The 17691-nt window shown below is 35.9% G+C and overlaps 1 protein-coding gene and 2 pseudogenes across 2 annotated transcripts; 1 reads left to right on the top strand and 2 right to left on the bottom strand.

The window, feature by feature from the left end:
• Nucleotides 1-3544: 3544 nt before the first annotated feature.
• On the bottom strand, nt 3545-4888 carry LOC145138184 (hyoscyamine 6-dioxygenase-like; annotated as a pseudogene). The gene is made up of 3 exons (XR_013721373.1): nt 4397-4888; nt 4080-4331; nt 3545-4006 (listed from the first exon to the last, which is right to left on the bottom strand). The product of XR_013721373.1 is annotated as a hyoscyamine 6-dioxygenase-like (transcript).
• Nucleotides 4889-5737: 849 nt separating this feature from the next.
• On the top strand, nt 5738-7234 carry LOC145136275 (RING-H2 finger protein ATL16 pseudogene; annotated as a pseudogene).
• A 5381-nt stretch (nt 7235-12615) lies between these two features.
• On the bottom strand, nt 12616-15049 carry LOC145138761 (Tetratricopeptide repeat (TPR)-like superfamily protein). The gene is made up of 2 exons (XM_079072785.1): nt 13185-15049; nt 12616-13073 (listed from the first exon to the last, which is right to left on the bottom strand). The coding sequence occupies exons 1-2, from the start codon at nt 14897-14899 to the stop codon at nt 12869-12871; spliced, it is 1920 nt and encodes a 639-aa protein (XP_078928911.1). The 5' UTR covers nt 14900-15049; the 3' UTR covers nt 12616-12868.
• Between the last annotated feature and the right edge of the window lie 2642 nt (nt 15050-17691).

Genomic DNA, 17691 nt, shown 5'->3' with positions numbered 1-17691 from the left:
TAGGGTGATTTTTGGTCTCTCAAATCGTGAGACAAGCATGCTCACATTGTGAGCTCGATCCTGCTCACTCCGTAGACCCGCCATGTGTTCCTAGCTTCGAAATGTGGTGTTTTGACTCCTCACGTCGTGAGAAATCCTTGCTCACGTCGTGAGCTTTTGACTTATCACTCCGTAGACTTGCCATGCATCTTCTAGCTTTGAAATGTGGCGTTTTGACTCCTCACATCGTGAGAATTAGTGCTCACGTCATGAGCCCGATCAGATTAGGGTTTCTGACACGTGTCATGCTCTCAAACAGCTGTATCTTCGGAAGGCCATAACATTTTCATACGAGCTTCGTTTTTGACGTTCTTTATATCCATGTGAAGGTGGAGATGTAATCTACAACTTTCATTTAGAATCCTAAGGCTAAAAAGTACTCTATCATAAACTTACTTTTTACGATTCCCAGTGTCGTGCCGGTTTTGTTGTGAAACTTCGACAGGTCATAACTTCTTCATTATAACTCGGATTTCGGCGTTCTTTATATCTCCAGAATCCTTGTCACGACCACTACAACTTTATTCATAGATATCGGGTTTATCTAACATTTTATTTTTGATGCTTATTTTCATTCTTAATTTATTATATCATCATAATTAAGTATAAAGCACATAAATTCACATAATTCACATAATACTCAAATAATTCATCTTTATTACTTCAAAACACATTACAATAGTTGACCTAGACTATTACATCGTCTTTAATGCTTAGCCCAGAAACACGGGCGTTACACAGCTGAAGGTCAATATTCCCGGGCGGTCCAGTTTTATGTTGTAGGCCCAGGGAGGGAGGTCCAACTTTTTGATGTAGGCCCAAGGAGGGAGGTCTAGCTTTATGTTGTAGACCTAGGGAGGGCGGTCTAGTTTTATGCTAAAGACCCATAGAGGGCCAGATTTGTGTTGAAGGCCAAGGTGGTGGTCAAGCTTTATGTTGTTGGCCTAAGGAGGGCGGTCCAACTTTATGCTATAGGCCCAGGGAGGGCGGTCCAACTTTGTATTGAAGGCCCATGGAGGGTGGTCCGGCTTTGTGTTAAAGGCCCAAGTGGTGGTCCAGCGTTGTGTTGTAGGCCTTGTATGCATGCATCGTATGTGTATTATTATATGGGGCATTTTGAGAAAATCATTAAGCTTTGTGCTTACAGTTGTGGATTAAATATTTTTAAGGTACTTTATCAGTTCGTGGGGATGCGAAGGCGTGACTGTACACACACATCATCGGTTTTATGATTGGAGATTCCGCGATACTTTCGTTATAACTCTGATTTATGGATTTCAATTTATGAACAAGTGGTTTTGCTTTGAATGTACCTATATGAAAATGAGTATTTATGCCAGTTTTAAAATGAAAATTTTATTCTGAAAATTGAGACGTTTCGTAACAAACACTACATAATAGGCATAACCATTAAAAGATTTATGAACAGGTACCCAAACATCAGAGTAAATGAGTTGCAAAGGTTGAGTTGTAGTAAAAGAGTTTTGGCCAAAAGGGAGTTTATGACTTTTATTAACTAAGCATGAAGAACAATGGAAGTTTAAATCAAAAAATGACTGGAAATAAGTACCTATGTCTTTTACAAGAGACTTAAAACACGAGTAGACAGATGAACAAAACATGATGAAGGTCTAGAGGAGATGCTTTCATGGTTGTGTTTATTTCAGGAGACGAGAGTGGAGTTGTGTAGTAGACATCATTTTGGTTCTCCCCCGTATGAGAAGCGCCCCTGTGTAGAGATCCTTGAGAATGCAATAAGAGGGAAAAAATTCAACAAAGACTTCATTAGTACGACAAAGTTTAGCAATAGATATGATTTGTTAACAAAGAGAAGGAGCACAAAGAACATTGGACAAGTGTAATGTATGAGGTGAGGTGGGAAGATTTATGTGACCAGTATGGGAAATAGAGAGAGTTGTACCATCGCCAAGGAGAATTTCGTCCTATCCACCATATTCCAAGACATGATGAAGGGATGAGTGATCGGATATGAGATAGTGTGAAGTTCATGTATTAAACAACCAAGTCGCAGTCGTTGGGGTTGAGATGGAGCTTCAGGAGTATCTTTGGCCATGGGTTGTTGGAGCTATGGATATTGGTGATGTTGTGGTCTTTAAGAAAGCGAACAAGTTTTCTGCAATCACGGGTCTCATGACCCGAAATCTGACAGAAATGGAAGTATGAAGAGGAGAGATTGTTCTAATATTGAGTGTTATTATTCAATCGATTTTTGCGTGGTTGGTTGTCATAGCTGAAGCGACCGATATTTTGTGACCGGAGATGAGAATCAGATGACCAATTGTTGGTCGAACCTGGTTGGCGTTGAGAGTAGTACGCAATAGCAACGAGTGGAGTAGTAGCATATTCAATTTCCTTAAGAGAGCGTTCAAAGCCAGCCATATCAAAAAGTTCAGAGAAGGAGATCGATTGTTCCTTGATTTTGATGGCAGCTGTGATTGTTCCATATTCATCTCTAAGTTGGCTTAGTATGTGAACAAGGAGATCATCCTCATCGATGGGGCTTCGAGCAATTGTAAGTTCATCAGCAATCATGCTCATGTATGTCTATGGCTTTATATCTGAGATGTTCGCATTGCGACGACTCAGTTTTCAAGAAAAGCAGATTCGTCCTTCAGACTTCTGAATTAATGGCTTTTTACTGATCTTCCGTCGTCGGCTTGTCGCATGCATATGCTTCTTTAACTCTTTCTCTCCTTTCGGTTAGTGATGTTGCATCCCTATGCTTCGTTAACTATTTCTCTCCTTTCGTTTAGTGATGAGATATCAGATCTTCAAGCACTTCCTCATGGAGGTTATTTATTTTATCTTATGTTTTTATATCCAAAAAGATACTCACTCGTATTTTTTATTTAACATAATGATTGCTAAATGCTAACTAATTGATCTGTTTTAGTTTTCTTATGGCAGGAAATGAGATTAGGGTTAGACCGTCGGTATCAAATATTCATTTTATTCAATATCTATTTCTTTTTTAATTTAAGGATTGCTAGCTTTACATCACACTATATTCTAAGCATATTTTGTACCAACTTAAAATATGTGATGGTTCCAAAAATTAATCTTTAGTTTGAATTTGATAGGTAGCCAATTGAATATCTTGAATTTATTTTGAAAGAAGATGACGAGTTGGTATTAATGGATGATGTTAAAGAGACACGAAAAAGGGTTTTAGAAGTTACGACTGATCTCTTTTTGTTTATTAATGTGTTTGGTTATACCACTGAATCGATGGAAGCTCCTAGTGTTGTTTTACAGTTATCTTGATATTCCTTTAGTAGTTGTTTGATGTCTGGATGAAAAATGTCAAAGTGGAATGTCTTTTTGAGATAATGAAAAAGTTCGATGTTATTGTTTGCTTAAAAATAGAGCTAATATTCACAAAATTGTATTGTTCACAAAGACTTTCATATTTTCTATCAAATGGGCTTGAATTGATGTCTCTTTGCAAGATTAAATTGTTCATTGCCACTGTGTTTTGGACTGCATTGTTTTATTTTAGGCTATTGTTGCTTAACGTGTTTTTTTTTAATACCTGATGATTAGATTTAGAGCCTAAAATTTATTGAAAGTTATGATGTTTTTTCTAATATTTTGCCTTCATTTATTGGAGAACATTCTTATTTTTTAAAATTGTATTTGCAATCTCCGTGCTTGCCGTTTAATATATAAAATCTCTTGCCCTAAAAAAACAATATTTTTCTAAATTTTAAGGGGCCTCAATATTTGCTTTTGCCCCGGGTCCTAAATCGGCTTGGACCGGGCTGTCGGTAATCCCAATGTCAAACTTGGATCTGGGCACCGAGGGTAGTGGTTGACCGATAACGATTGAGTCCCAATTAGCTCTTCTCGAAAATATCCTGGTTTGAGTCCTAGTCCTTCACGAATTAGCTCCAACATTATTAACGACAACTTCCTCACTTCCAATGAATATTTCCCAACAACATTGCTACAAAACACAATAAGAAACATTAATCTTCAAGAAACCATAAACTTGAAGATAGCGATTAGGGTTATTTTACCGATAGTTGGTAGGTTTTTTCGGGCCATAAGTGAATGCATTCATCTAAAGGATGACAAGGGTGTCGCAAATTGTCTCTCCAAAAATGAACTTTTTCATCAGCATAGGTATAACTGCTAGTGTAAAGTTGGCAACTTTTACTAGGATCAATTGAATATACTTTCGCCTTCTCTTCATCCGGCATATCATAGAAATCTTTGACCACCTTCATTGTGTCATCAATTAGATCTTCAGAAATTCCATGATTCATCACCTTATATCAGATTGCATAATTTAACTTCAAAAACTCTCAAATATATAAACAATTGACGATCTAACCTGGAAAAAGCCGAATTCTTCACAGGCAGCAAGTATTGTGTCAATTGTTTGACTTTGACTTTGACCTTCAGCTAGATCAATCAATGGGATGTTTTGGCATATAGGAACCTCGACAGAACCAGGCCTTTCACCGATGGGGAAGACATAGTTTTCCGGTAAGATTTGAGCAGTTCTGGACCAGGTTGAAACTAGAGTCTCCATGGTCGTTGATCCGCAAGATTAAGATGGTAAATTATGGCTGTAATTTAGCCATTTTAAAGGCCTGGACAGTTGACTTTTTTGTGATGAACATTGGACTGAAATCTTTAATTTTGTAATTGCAGTTGGTGGAGATTTAAATAGTGGCATTGGTCATCAAATCGGATGCGTCGAGCTATAGTTTAGCAAGTTCTGTGATGGAATCATGACAAAGAACCGACGAAGATGGAGTTTGTCGTCGGATATTATTTTGACTTCTATTCCCAATTTGGAAAGATGCTCCACTGGTTTACAATTACATACACCAAGTCACCAACAATAACTTTTTTACTATGGTGGATTGGTTATTTGATGATACTTGACGGATCACCGACTAATCCAATATCAAAATTGAATTTGGGGCAAACCTCGTCCCAAGTTCCAAAGCCCAAGTAAATAGCCAAACCGAAACAATAATGTCTGGGTATTTGGTTTAGAAAATTTAGTTTGGTCAACGAATAAACAATTGTTTATATTACTATATTTAGTAACTTATTGTATTTAATTTATATTTATAATTAATAGACAAAATTACATATACAGTCTCCGTGTTCTATAACAAATAATAGATTTAGGGGTTTTTTGGTATTGATTTTTAGCTTAATAAATCTTTTTCAAGAAAAAGACTTTTTGACTTATAGCATTTTCCAAAAGTAGGTTTTAAAATGTGCTTGGATTAGCTTTTGAAGAAACAAAGGCTAAAAAACCGAAAGTCACAAATTGTGAGTTTTAAAATCATAACTTTTTCTTTTTGCCAAAAAGTCATTCTAAAAGGACTTTTATAATTGCCAAACAACTTTTCAAACTTTTAACTTTTTGAAAAAGCCAAAAATCCAAAAAGTCATTTTGAAAGTTATCCCAAACACCCTCTTAGTAATTAACTTTGATGACTTTTATATTTTTAGTTTTTTACATAGTTGGTCCAAAATCATATAAAGTAATTTATATATTATTTTAAAATTTATTTTATGTTTTTTAATTGATTTAAATTTAAAAATAAATAAGATGTACTCTCTCTCAATAGTCAACCCCATGTAGCACATTGTCATTGAGTCAACCCCCTCCATGTTTTACGATCTCCATATTGAAGCAACCATGTGTCTCTTGATAACATCCCCACTCATTTATTGCTTCATGTACTTCAATTCCTTTTCTTAATCATGTTGACTTTTTTTTTTTGAGTTCATACAGCTGACCCATCTTTGATTTCATCCCCCCACCCACACAGCACCTTCAAATTGGGGCAACTGTTCCTTTAAAGATCTTGCAAACCCCATTCCTCAAAAACTCAAAATCCAGTTTTAATCCAAATGGATTATCATCAGTCAATCAAGGTTCAACAAAAGTCTGCCTACCAATCTGATCCATCAACCTCTGGTTTCCCAATCTTAGCCATTGCAGCACTCTGCATCGTAGCAACAGCTTTCTTGCTCGTTTCCTACTACTTTTTCGTCACCAGAGGCTGCTTCAACTGGCAACAAGTGAACCCATTAAGACGCTTTTCCATGTCCCGGGAACGATCCACACCCGACCCACTATCATCTCCATACTCTACTCCTCCATGGCAGGTTCGGGGACTCGATGAAGTACTAATCCGCGAGATCCCCATTTTTCGATATACAGAAAGTGAAGGCGAGAAGAGGAGTTTATACGAATGTGTTGTTTGCTTGAATGATTTTCAAGAAATGGATACGTTAAGAGTTCTTCCAAGCTGCAACCACGCGTTTCATTTAGACTGCATTGACATTTGGCTTCAGAACAATGCGAATTGCCCTCTTTGCAGATTGAGCATTTCAGGTAACACAAGGTATCCAAAAGACAAGATAATTGCACCAAGTTCTTCACCTCAAGATCCTCAAATGAGCCCCATTGGCAGGAATCAAGATTTCTTGGTGATTGAGTTGGGTGAAGAGGACCATGGGTCAAGATCACAACAATCTAGAGGTCATTCTCCAAGAAAGATTGGAGGGAAGAGGGCGAAAACAAGAAAATGTCATCATGTTTCGATTATGGGAGATGAGAACATTGATATTAGGGGAAAAGATGAACAGTTTTCTATCGAACCGATTCGGAGATCGTTCTCAATGGATTCAGCAATTGATCGCCATATATATTTATCGGTTCAGGAAATCATACAGAACAATGGAAGTCTGCAACAAATCAGAAACAATGAAGAAGGAAGTACGAGTGGAAGAACAAGAAGACCTTTCTTCTCGTTTGGAAATGGTAGAGGATCAAGAAATGCTGTTCTTCCTATCTAGCTCTAGTGTGTTGCGTATAGATGAGATGAATCGTGTTCCTTTTTTTTTTTCCTTCTATTTTGATTGGATTTTAAATTTGTTTTTCTTGATTTTTTTTTCATTTGGGTTAAGAGTTCTTAAAGGATTTATGTAAGTGATTACAAAGATTAACGTAGCTGTCTAAAGCAATGACATAAAGATTACACACAAAGAAGATAGGGTTTTAGGGTTTGGTAGCATGGGATGTAAGAATGATTTATGATACCACTTTGGCTTGCAGATGTTTTCATGAATGAAAATCATTACATTTTGTGTAAATAATTTAAATGGAAATTTTATCTCGATTAAACAATAATTGAAATTTGATGTTTTATTTGTATTAGGTTCAACATTGATAACATGAATGGTGGTGCTGATAGATATTTTATATCGTTGTTTGGAACTATTGTTTAATGAAAAGTCGGTTTGTTAAATAATTTAAATGGAAATTTCAAATGGCAAAGTGCTAACGTACTTATGAATTATTTAAATAAGAAGAATTTTATGTAACATTATTTGTAAATTCGGTCATGTTTGTTTAATCACACAATTGTTACTAATTTCAAGCATAGTTGAAAGTAATTTAATTTATTAATTAGTAAACATAATAGTTTGAAAACAAATCTTTTGAAATAAATGCAAGGAAGATGGTATTGTTTAGTTTTTTCCATTAAAAATAAATTGGTGTATTAAATGTGGTTTGGAGAAGTTAATTAGTCGAACATAAAAGCTGATAAGCATGGTTCAACAAAGGAGGGACCCGTTTAGAATTGAGGATGGGAGGTACCACTTACATTACATGATGTACAAGTCATTATTGCTTGTGGAATTGACCATTATAGTCCTACTTTGAGTAATCTCCAAGGATGATTGATAATGATTGGTTTGGTTGCTGGTCTTTCAAGTTTCTTTTGCTTATAAAGACAGAGCATCCCTATAGAATATAGACATTCATCCAAATAGAAATTTCCTATATACCTTTTCCAAAATATAATCCTACTCTATTAAAAATACTAAATTGTATTCTAAAAAAAGGGTAATCACTAATCATATTCTAATACATATCCAATAGTCAATACGTAAACTATTATTAACACGTAACGTATCCATAAAAGTATTAATGTGAGATCTGGCATTACTCCAATTCAAAAGGGTGATAGATCCAAATTGTTGCCCTGACCAATCACCGGAATGATTCCGGTGACAATAATCATTTATTTTTGAAACTTTCCATCACTACCTTCACAAACCTAGCATCGCTTCCTTTCTCTTTCTTTTGTCTCAAAGGAGGATGCCTCCTACCAGTGCACACACTAGTCGTCAGTGCTAGGATTAAGGACTTCAATAAACAAGTACAAATATGATACTATCATACTAAAGATGCGAAGAACAATAAGAACACAAGGATTTAATGTGGTTCATTTAATTAGAGTAATCAAGTCACGTCCACATATAAACTAGAGAGATTTTACCGATAATAGTTAATACACACTCTTAGTTTTAAAAGGTGTGAATTGTTCCGAGGCGATTAGTCACCTGATAGACAAAACAACTTAATAATTAACTTAAGAAGCAAAAACACCAATATCATCTCAAAAAGAAAAAGAAAAAAAAAACACAACAGAACAGAACAAAGATCAACAATAATCAAAATGCCTAAAACTCGTCATCATTATCCTTGTCATCAGTATCAAGTGCCTCCTCGACGTCATCTTCGGAAACTCCAATATTTTCTTCTATCTCTTCATCAACTTCATCAATCAATCTAAATCCACCAAAGCCCCTCTACGAGTAGAGGTTTCGGCAACACAATTTCCTTTATCTCTTAATGAAGTTGAACTTGATGCAGATACTCCGGAAGCTTTATTAACATCAGACCAAGTTAAATCATCTCCATCAAACACAAAGTCATCCTCCTCAACATCTTCCTCATCCATATGGCTCATCAACCACTCGTTACTTTCATCTAATTCTTTCAAAAGAAGAGGATATGTGGTGTCCTTTCTTTGATATCTTCTTCGCAAAGCACAATTAAATTTGATATACACCATGTCATTTAATCGACTTTGTACAAATCTATTTTTTTAATGAAGTTGTTGAAAAACGCTACAGTTCCTCTCACAACCTGTAGCATTACAAGTTAAGCTAAGAACTCAAATTGCAAATGCAAAAAAGTTGATGTTAGTTTCTTTCCTGCAACATCTTTTGACCACTTGGTATTATTCCATTCCGGAGACGTGATCATCTTTTGCAAATTGTTTTTCTGTTTAAGAATTTGGGAGAGAGTAATGAATGATGTTGCAAATATGGTGATTGCAAGCCTATGTAGGTTTCTCTGATTTGTAAATCTCCACATTAAGTTGACAATGCCAACATGGTTATAGATATAACCATTGCAGAACATGGCTCTCTTCAAAGTATTCCACACCTTTGAGATCTTTCCAATATCTTCCGGCATCAGATCTATATAGTATGCAGCACAAGGGGTCTAATGCGGTCTTGTTGCCTCTAACATCGTTCCTAAAAGAGTTTTGACAGAAAAAGTAAAGATATTGACAAACATATTCAAAACTCAAAACAGGTAAGGTAACTATGTAAGAGTAAGACTTACCTGCTTTAACATAATTAGATGCATTGTCTGTCACCACTTGCACTACATTCTCCTCTCCCATCTCTTACACCATATCATCAAACATTTTAAACAATGTTTATGCGTATTTTTTGATTTCCAATACATCCAAAGACTTTAAAAAGGTTGAACCTTTATGAGAGTTAACTAAAAAGTTCACAATATCTTTATGAACAATTGAATCACGCCATCCATCTAACAGGATCGAGCAACATTTTACTGCTCATTCTTTCTTGTATTCTTTCAACGTTGTGGATTCCACTTCATTTTTAAGCAGAGAAACTCTAAGCTCATGCATGCTTGCTGGTTTGAATATCGGGCCAAATTGCAATAGATTTCATTGCAATGTGAAAGCTATCGTAAGATGTTGCGTTAAAAGGTAGCCCCGCATCGTAAAACCAACGAGCTATATCCTTACAGGCCTTGTCCCTTAGGTTTTTTCAACACACTTCGTTTATTGTTTGTTGCTTTCCACCTTTTCTACCTTTGAGTTTGTCTTTTGGTTTATTGGCGTAAAACTTGTCGAGAGGACCCTTTTGTCTTGGTTTCTTAGGTGGGGTCTTGGTACTTCCTTGTCCTGTACCATATTTATCTTCACCGTAGTCATCAAGTTCCATTACATTCAAAGGGTCGGTAGTTCTTGCACATTTTTATGTTTCTTTTTGGATCATGTAGTTTTTTACTTATTCTCGCACATGCTCGGGACACTTGGGGCACTTTTTAAAAATTTTGAAGCCTCCAACTAAATGTTGTTTTAGTCGATATACTCCTCTAGAGGTTGTCTTTGCACAACATTTGCACTTAAATTTGTGCCTATTTGTTGCATCAGGTGTACCATATTTCCTATCTGGATCCGTTGCATCATTAATCGAGCCAACAATAGCATTGTTGGTGTCCATAATATCAACGGAATTGGAAGTTGGGAAGAAAAGAAAGACCTCAAAAGAATGGAAGCATAAGAAAATAGATGAGGGAAGAAAAGTGCATGAATTTATAGAGAATGTGGGAAGAAACTGCATCCTTTATGGTAATTGTCGAGACCTCTTGGAATATAGAAGAAATAAATACAGAGTCGATGTTGGAATTGTCGAGACCTCATTGATGCATGTGAAGCGTGAATTGAACTAAACGACGCACATGATTACAGTTAAAAAGCAATAAAATAATTAATATGGTAGAATTGAGCCCAAAAACCCAAATCCTAACACCGGTACATGAATCCCTAAAGGCGAGGCCATGGTGCCTCAAAAAAATCGACGACTCACAGAAAAAATCTATGCTTAATCGCATGGGAGGCTAGAAGCTTTCCTATTCTCGCCTTAAGTCGCCTAGCGCCTTAGGCGCACATTTTAAAACACAACACACGCTTTCTACATAAGTATTACAATCATACAAAAAGATCTATTTATAATAACCGTTTGATCTAGTTTCTTCTTAATCGGGGCTCATGGGCCTATGACATCACGTACATAGCCTCCTCCATCATTAGTCGCACGTCCTCCCTTTTAAGTCTTCTCCTTAATTGATTTTAAGAAACCCTCCAAATCAAGTTCCTCCATGTGCGTGTTTTTGGTATTTCTTAGGAAACCCGATACATCCTTTTTTGTTGATTCGGAGGGTTTACTAGGGTTTACTAGTTTCTTTGTCTGATGTAATTCCTTAAGAAGCATCATATAAATTGTCATTTCTTGCTTTCATATGTTAGATTGCCATCGTTTAGAAGGTTAAAATGATAAATTTTCTCGTTTAACAAAATTTCCAAACATCATGTTTTCACTCATTGCTAAATTATTCAGAGATTAGCAAGCAACCCAAACTTATTACCACTTGGGACAATATTCACAAAGATTAAAGTCAAATGGTCGAACCGAAAGTGAAAAAACAATTGCTTAGATGTTAAAAAAAATTAGAATGTCACTTGGACATTTCCAAACATCATGTTTTCACTCATTGCTAAATTATTCAGAGATTAGCAAGCAACCCAAACTTATTACCACTTGGGACAATATTCACAAAGATTAAAGTCAAATGGTCGAACCGAAAGTGAAAAAACAATTGCTTAGATGTTAAAAAAAATTAGAATGTCACTTGGACATAGAAGTGCTCACAGGTCACTTCTATCTAATTGTCTTTTTCCTAAATGTTCATTTTTTTTTACTTGATCTTGGTGAATTTGATGATATTTTAAGGTGTTGTTTGTTTTTTGTAAAAGATATCTTTGATCTTTTTATTGTTGCGTGGCGCAGCACACACACACACAATACTTTTCATCTCGCAATTGTTTGTTTTTTAGAAGTCTTCGGAGTAAAAAACTTCTACGCGTGTTCTGTTTGAGGCAACACTTGTATTGTCTCTTCTAATCTTTTTTTTTTGCTGAAATCTTGATGAATCTTGATTATATATTGTTGAATTCTTGTTTCACATTTTTTTTCGTTTTTTTTTTTTGGTTTATTCTTGCTAAATGATTTTTTTTATATTGAATAATGATAATTTCTTGTTGAAATATAATTATTTTTTTTTTGTTGAAATATTATTATTTTTTTGCTAAAATATCATAAATTCTTGCTGAAATGTCATACATTATTAATTTTTCGGTATTAAAAAACTATTTTCGTTATATAAAATCAGTTTATTTTATTTTTTAATATCTGCAGCAACGTGCAAATGTTAAAAAACAAATACGCTTCTTATTACAGTTTGCAGTCGTTTGGTCCACATCTTCTGATGCGAGGGTTGCAGAGACGGTCTGCAGACTTCATGAATTTTTACTTCAAAAAAACAAACACACCTAAGTCTTATGCCTCATTGCCTCTATATTTATTAAAGATAGTAACACCTATTTAACAGCTTCCAAAGAACTTAGTCCTAACTTTTAATAAAAAATGTCCTCATATATTTTTACTTTCCATTTCCCTTGGATTGGCCACATTTTCTCAAATACTATCTAAACATCATCTATCAAATTATCTGGACAACATTTTATCAGGATAGCACCTAAATGGAAATATATAGGCTTTCGAAGACTGTAAAATAGGAACATGAATTGTCCTTTAAAAGAAACTCTTTCTAACAACTTGAAAAACACAATTATAATCTCAACTTTCATAACATATTAGTTGCAGAACAATTCAAGATTTATACATTCACTTTTCCGCTTTTCAGTCAAAATTTATAGATCAAATTACCTTTACTGTTGCCCATAAAGCAAAAAGCATTGGAGCACAATAAAAGCTTCCTGCTAAAAGCTTATATAAATGAAAGTCGATAATAAGCAGTATAGCTTCTTCAAAAAACTTCATCCAATAATCAAATCTACATTCAATACCTCTAATCAACCAAAACACCACTTCGTGAGCTTCTTCTCCTCACAGGATGTGCTGGCAAAGCCTTTTGTTCCTCAAATTCACCACAAGCTTTCACCTTTAATTCCTGAAGAACACGTTCAGCTTCTTTAAGTTCATCACAAGCACTTGGCCCATGTCCTCTCCATGCATCAATGGCCTTCTCCTGGAAGTTTATTGCAAGCGTATAACTGCAAAACACAAACCAAATGAGTGTTTCTCTTTGACTTAATACAGAAATAAAGACTTAACAAAGAAAGTAAGAGAAATTATGGAAAAAAAAGAAAGAAACATGGCCTTACCTTCGCATTGCACTATATGCTTTTGAAAGATTTTGACACGCCTCGATTGAATCCACATGATGAGGACCAAGTGAAATGTCCATAATATCCTTTGCCAATGCAAAAACTTGAGCTGCAGATTGAGGTCTATCTAGTTCTAAATATGCAGCACCTAAGTTATTATACACATATCCAACTCCAAAATGTCTAGAACCAAAATTCTCCTTCAATCTTTCAACTGCATCTTCCAAATAAGGTATTGATTCTTGAACCTTTCCTGTTAACAAAAGTAACCACCCGATTCTAGCAGAAGCACTACCAACCGAATGTTGTTCTTGTGGTATCTTTTCAAGCATCATTTGTGCTTTTTTCAACAAAGAAATTGCAGTTTCAAATTCGTTCATTGTTTCATACTGCATTGATATTTCCATATATGCTTCTGATACTTCTAGAGGTGACAATCTTTCCTTTTTTTCCAAAATCCCACATGCCATCTGTAAACATCGTTTGGCTTCTGAAAACTTATCTTGATTACATAAAGCTTTTGCCATGGATACAAAGATCATAGCACGATCTTCACTTTCTTTATCAGTTTGAAGAACCACACCCTTTAAAGTATTAATTGCCCCATCAAACTTTCCTAATGCAATTTGCATATTGGCTGCATCGATTTCAGCTCTAAGCAATTCGGATGTGAGACCCCAATTCTTTAAAACTTTTTGTGATAATTGATTTTGCTCTAATGCCTTTTCGTGCTGTTCTAAACCAGTGTAAATTACACCTAGTAAACGTCTATCATGTGCAACTTCAACTGAATTGGTTCCTAATTCTACCTTGTGTATCTCTGTGGCTTTTATGCAATATGGTAATGCTTCTTTGAAGTTTAAAAGGGCGACATATGCTTCTGACATGTCCCTATATGCGTTCCCGAGTTCTCTACTGTCTTTATCCAATGTCATCTCTTTAATCTCTAAACATATTTTTAGATCACTAATGGCGTCTTCTCTTCTACCCATTGCATTCTTTGTGTTTGCTAAATTAAGATGAACAGCATGCAGTACATGTTTGATTTCAAAACCATCATTATCGATTGTTTCCTCTAGTTTTTTTAAGATCCTATTGGCTCTATTGAGATATCCTAAGCTTTCACTGAACCTACTCAAGGTATAAGAAGCAGAACCCAATAACTGTAAATTCATAGCAAGGGGTAAAGATAAATCACTATCGTGACCATTTTCATCCAAGATTTTCAGAGCTTTATTTGCATAATCTATAACCTTTTCCGGATACTGACCTTCTTCGTCGAGTTTAAGCCCGATTTTCAAGCAAGCTAAACCAAGTTCCTTTTCATCGAGAATGGCTTCCATTTCTTGAAATGCTTTGATCATTTCATCGGATGTTTTCGCAGCCTCGAAATCATCAACAAGTTGTGATCTTTCTTTGAGTTTCCTTTGTCGTGAAGATAATTGAGATGAGGGTTGACGTGGGTCCACCAGGGTGCTGAGATTATGAGATGGGTTATTAAGGGAATGGCGTGGTTTGCTTGAAAAGAGCAAATAATGTGTTCTAGAGCAGGACCTTGAATCGGGATTAGAAGGGTGGTTGTTATTGTGTTCATCAATGGAGGAAAGGGATGAAAACTGACATGAGAAATCTTGAGAGAAAACAGAAATTGAAGATTTGGGGTAAAATTTTTGGAATTGAAAGTGCAGAAGTCTCAATGAAGCTCTTTTCATGGCGGAATTAGAGATCAAGTACAGTAGCAAATCGTTTTCCGGGTAGCAACTTTCAGACAAATCGAGAGCTGGGAATTGTGAATTGAAATTTGGAGGTGCAAGTGAAACCCTTGTTAAAACCCTAGCAGGTGTGACGTCATATTCAATCCTTAAAAATTATCAAATTTCATCCGAGCTCATTTAACCCGTTATCATGCCATCTCTACAAACAACAAATCACATCTACAACTAAGGTGTAAGTGAGACAAGCCAACTCGTGAGAAACTTAAAACCGATTCGGAAAATATTCGAAATCGACTCGACCTTAATCAAGCCGAGCTCGAGCTACTCGAGTATCTTATCGAGACGAGCTTTAGTACTAAAATATTCGGCTCGTAAAGCTCGCGAGCTTAATCGAACTTAGTTTAATTTACATATATTCCATTTCTTTATAACTGTTCATTTATAACATATATGTCATTTCTTTATAATTATTCATTTATGACATATATGCTTGAAGTTATATTGACATTAGGTGATTAATAGTGATTTTTTTGGTAGTTTGGACATTTCATGTGGAATGTTTTAATATTTCTTACTCAATTTAGTGATTTTAATTTTTTTTTTTTAAATTAGTTGAGCCTAACTGAGTCGAGCTCTATATTATCGAGTATTTCATGAGCCCGAGCTCAAGCTTAAATACAAGGCTCGAGTCGAGTTCGAGCCGAGTTTCGAGCTCGAGTATTTTAGTCGAGCCGAGCTTCGAACTTGGTAGTACTCGGCTCGACTCGACTCCTTTACACCCCTATCTACACCTGACTAGTGTCATGTCGTTTCAAGACATTAAACGGGTTGAGAGGTCTTGATTCTAACCCGATTCGTTTAGTTATCATGTCGTGTCGTGTCAACCCAATTATTTTCGTGTCGGTTTCGTGTCGAGTTTCGGGTTAAGGTTTAGACCTTGTAAATATGTTGTGTCATGTCGGGTTTAAACATGTCACACCCCAAAACCGAAACGGCGGAAACGTTCTGGGGTGGAGGACGTCATGTTTAGTATCACAAGACATGCATCATAGTAAGCAAAGTAATAAACAACCATTTCATTAGAAAGAAAGTGTTTACAAAGTATGTGATTCACATAATATAGAATACAAATCAAATAACAAAAAGACATGAAGCTATACTGCTCCATCTTCCGAATCCCAGTGTGCGAACCTGTCTACTGGTCTCCTGAGAATATAAGTTATTTTGAAAGTATAGATCAACATTTAAGCTGGTGAGTTCATAAGATTTAAGTGATGTAGTAAGTAGTAAGAAAGTTGTAGAAAGTTGTAGTAAGTTGTAGTAAGTTCTGTTTAGAAAAGTTTACATGTTCCTCCAGAAAATCCTATATTTCCTGCTTTGATGAAAGATAAGTAAAAATGACTCTACGGTCCTTTCTATGAGTATTAAATGAATACAAGTTATATAAAACCCAGAGTAAACAAACAATCGGTTGTGTGTATCTGCCCTAAGCACACAACCAAACAAGGAACAGGAAATGAGGCGGAAGACACACATCCCATTGTTTGTTTGGTCATCGTTGTATATAATCCTGGCGTATGCACTTGGTACTCACGGAGTTTACTGTAATAGTTCCTTTAGTTTGATGAAAAATTTCCTTAAGAAAACTCTTATTTCTTATAATAAAAATGGTAAACACAGTGGTTCCTTCTATAATCAATTAGTTTATACTATCTATATATAATCTAATATCGAACAGATAGTTAATTGTGTGAGTCTGCCCTAAGCCCACAACCAAACAAGGAACAGGAAATGAGGCGGAAAGCACACCTCCAACTACCTATCGGATATTAATTATATATAGCCTTGATGTATAAACTAAGGTATTATGGAATTAACCACCTAAGGTCCTTTAAGTTATATTGGTTTAATAAAATGGATTAAACCCTTTACTGGTTAAGTTTCTAGTTTTGAATACCAAAAGTTATTTATTTGAAAAGTATGTTTTGTACTAGAAAACGGTGCATGGAATTAGTGTCCTATGACCTGGCCCATACCTGGTACCCCTTATGATTACTTGGTGTATACAGAACATACATATAGCTAAGATCGGATAGATAGTAGGCTGGGTGAATCTGCTCTAAGCCCACAACCAAACAAGGAACAGGAAATGAAGCGGAAAGCACACATCATACTACCTGTCGGACCCGATTAATATATATCCCTGAATGCATACTGTAACATTCGGATTCCCAGGTATTCTATGTTATTCATTTATTTTGAGTTATGAGGAGGGACTCGACGAGTTGACGCCTAGACTCGTCGAGTAGGATCACGATTTGCTGACTGGATTAATGAAGGGACCCGACGAGTCGATGGGTGGACTCGACGAGTCCGCGCTGTGGACAGAAACCCTAAATCTTTGGGTCTGTGCCTTATTTAAGGGTCCTTATAGCCCTCAATTGCGGCTACCAGTCCAGAGAGAGAAACCCTAGAGAGCTTGAACGAGTGGTATAAGAGAGAGCCTTTTTGATCCTTATTAGTGTGATTTTGCAAAGAAGAAGGTGTTTCCAGCAAGAGGAGGTCAAGGGGATTCCTATTCTGTGGATTTCCAGCTTGGATCTGTAACTTTGAGGTAGTAAATCAATCCCTTCTTCTGTTTAGTATGAGATCCTTGAATTTAGGGTTTTCTATACCCTTTTATTGGCTTGAAATGATGAGTATATTGTCCCTTTGAGTGTTAGACTCTGGATCTGGACCTTTAGAGGTCCAAAGAGCCTTATCCAACCTGCTTTATGTTGTTCCATGGA

This window comes from Lactuca virosa, chromosome 9 (assembly GCF_052849685.1).
Source record: "Lactuca virosa cultivar CGN04683 chromosome 9, Lactuca_virosa_CGN04683_v6, whole genome shotgun sequence".
NCBI classification, from domain to species: Eukaryota; Viridiplantae; Streptophyta; class Magnoliopsida; order Asterales; family Asteraceae; genus Lactuca; species Lactuca virosa.
Note: the sequence above shows the minus strand (reverse complement) of the source record. Positions and strands in the feature narration are given on the sequence as shown.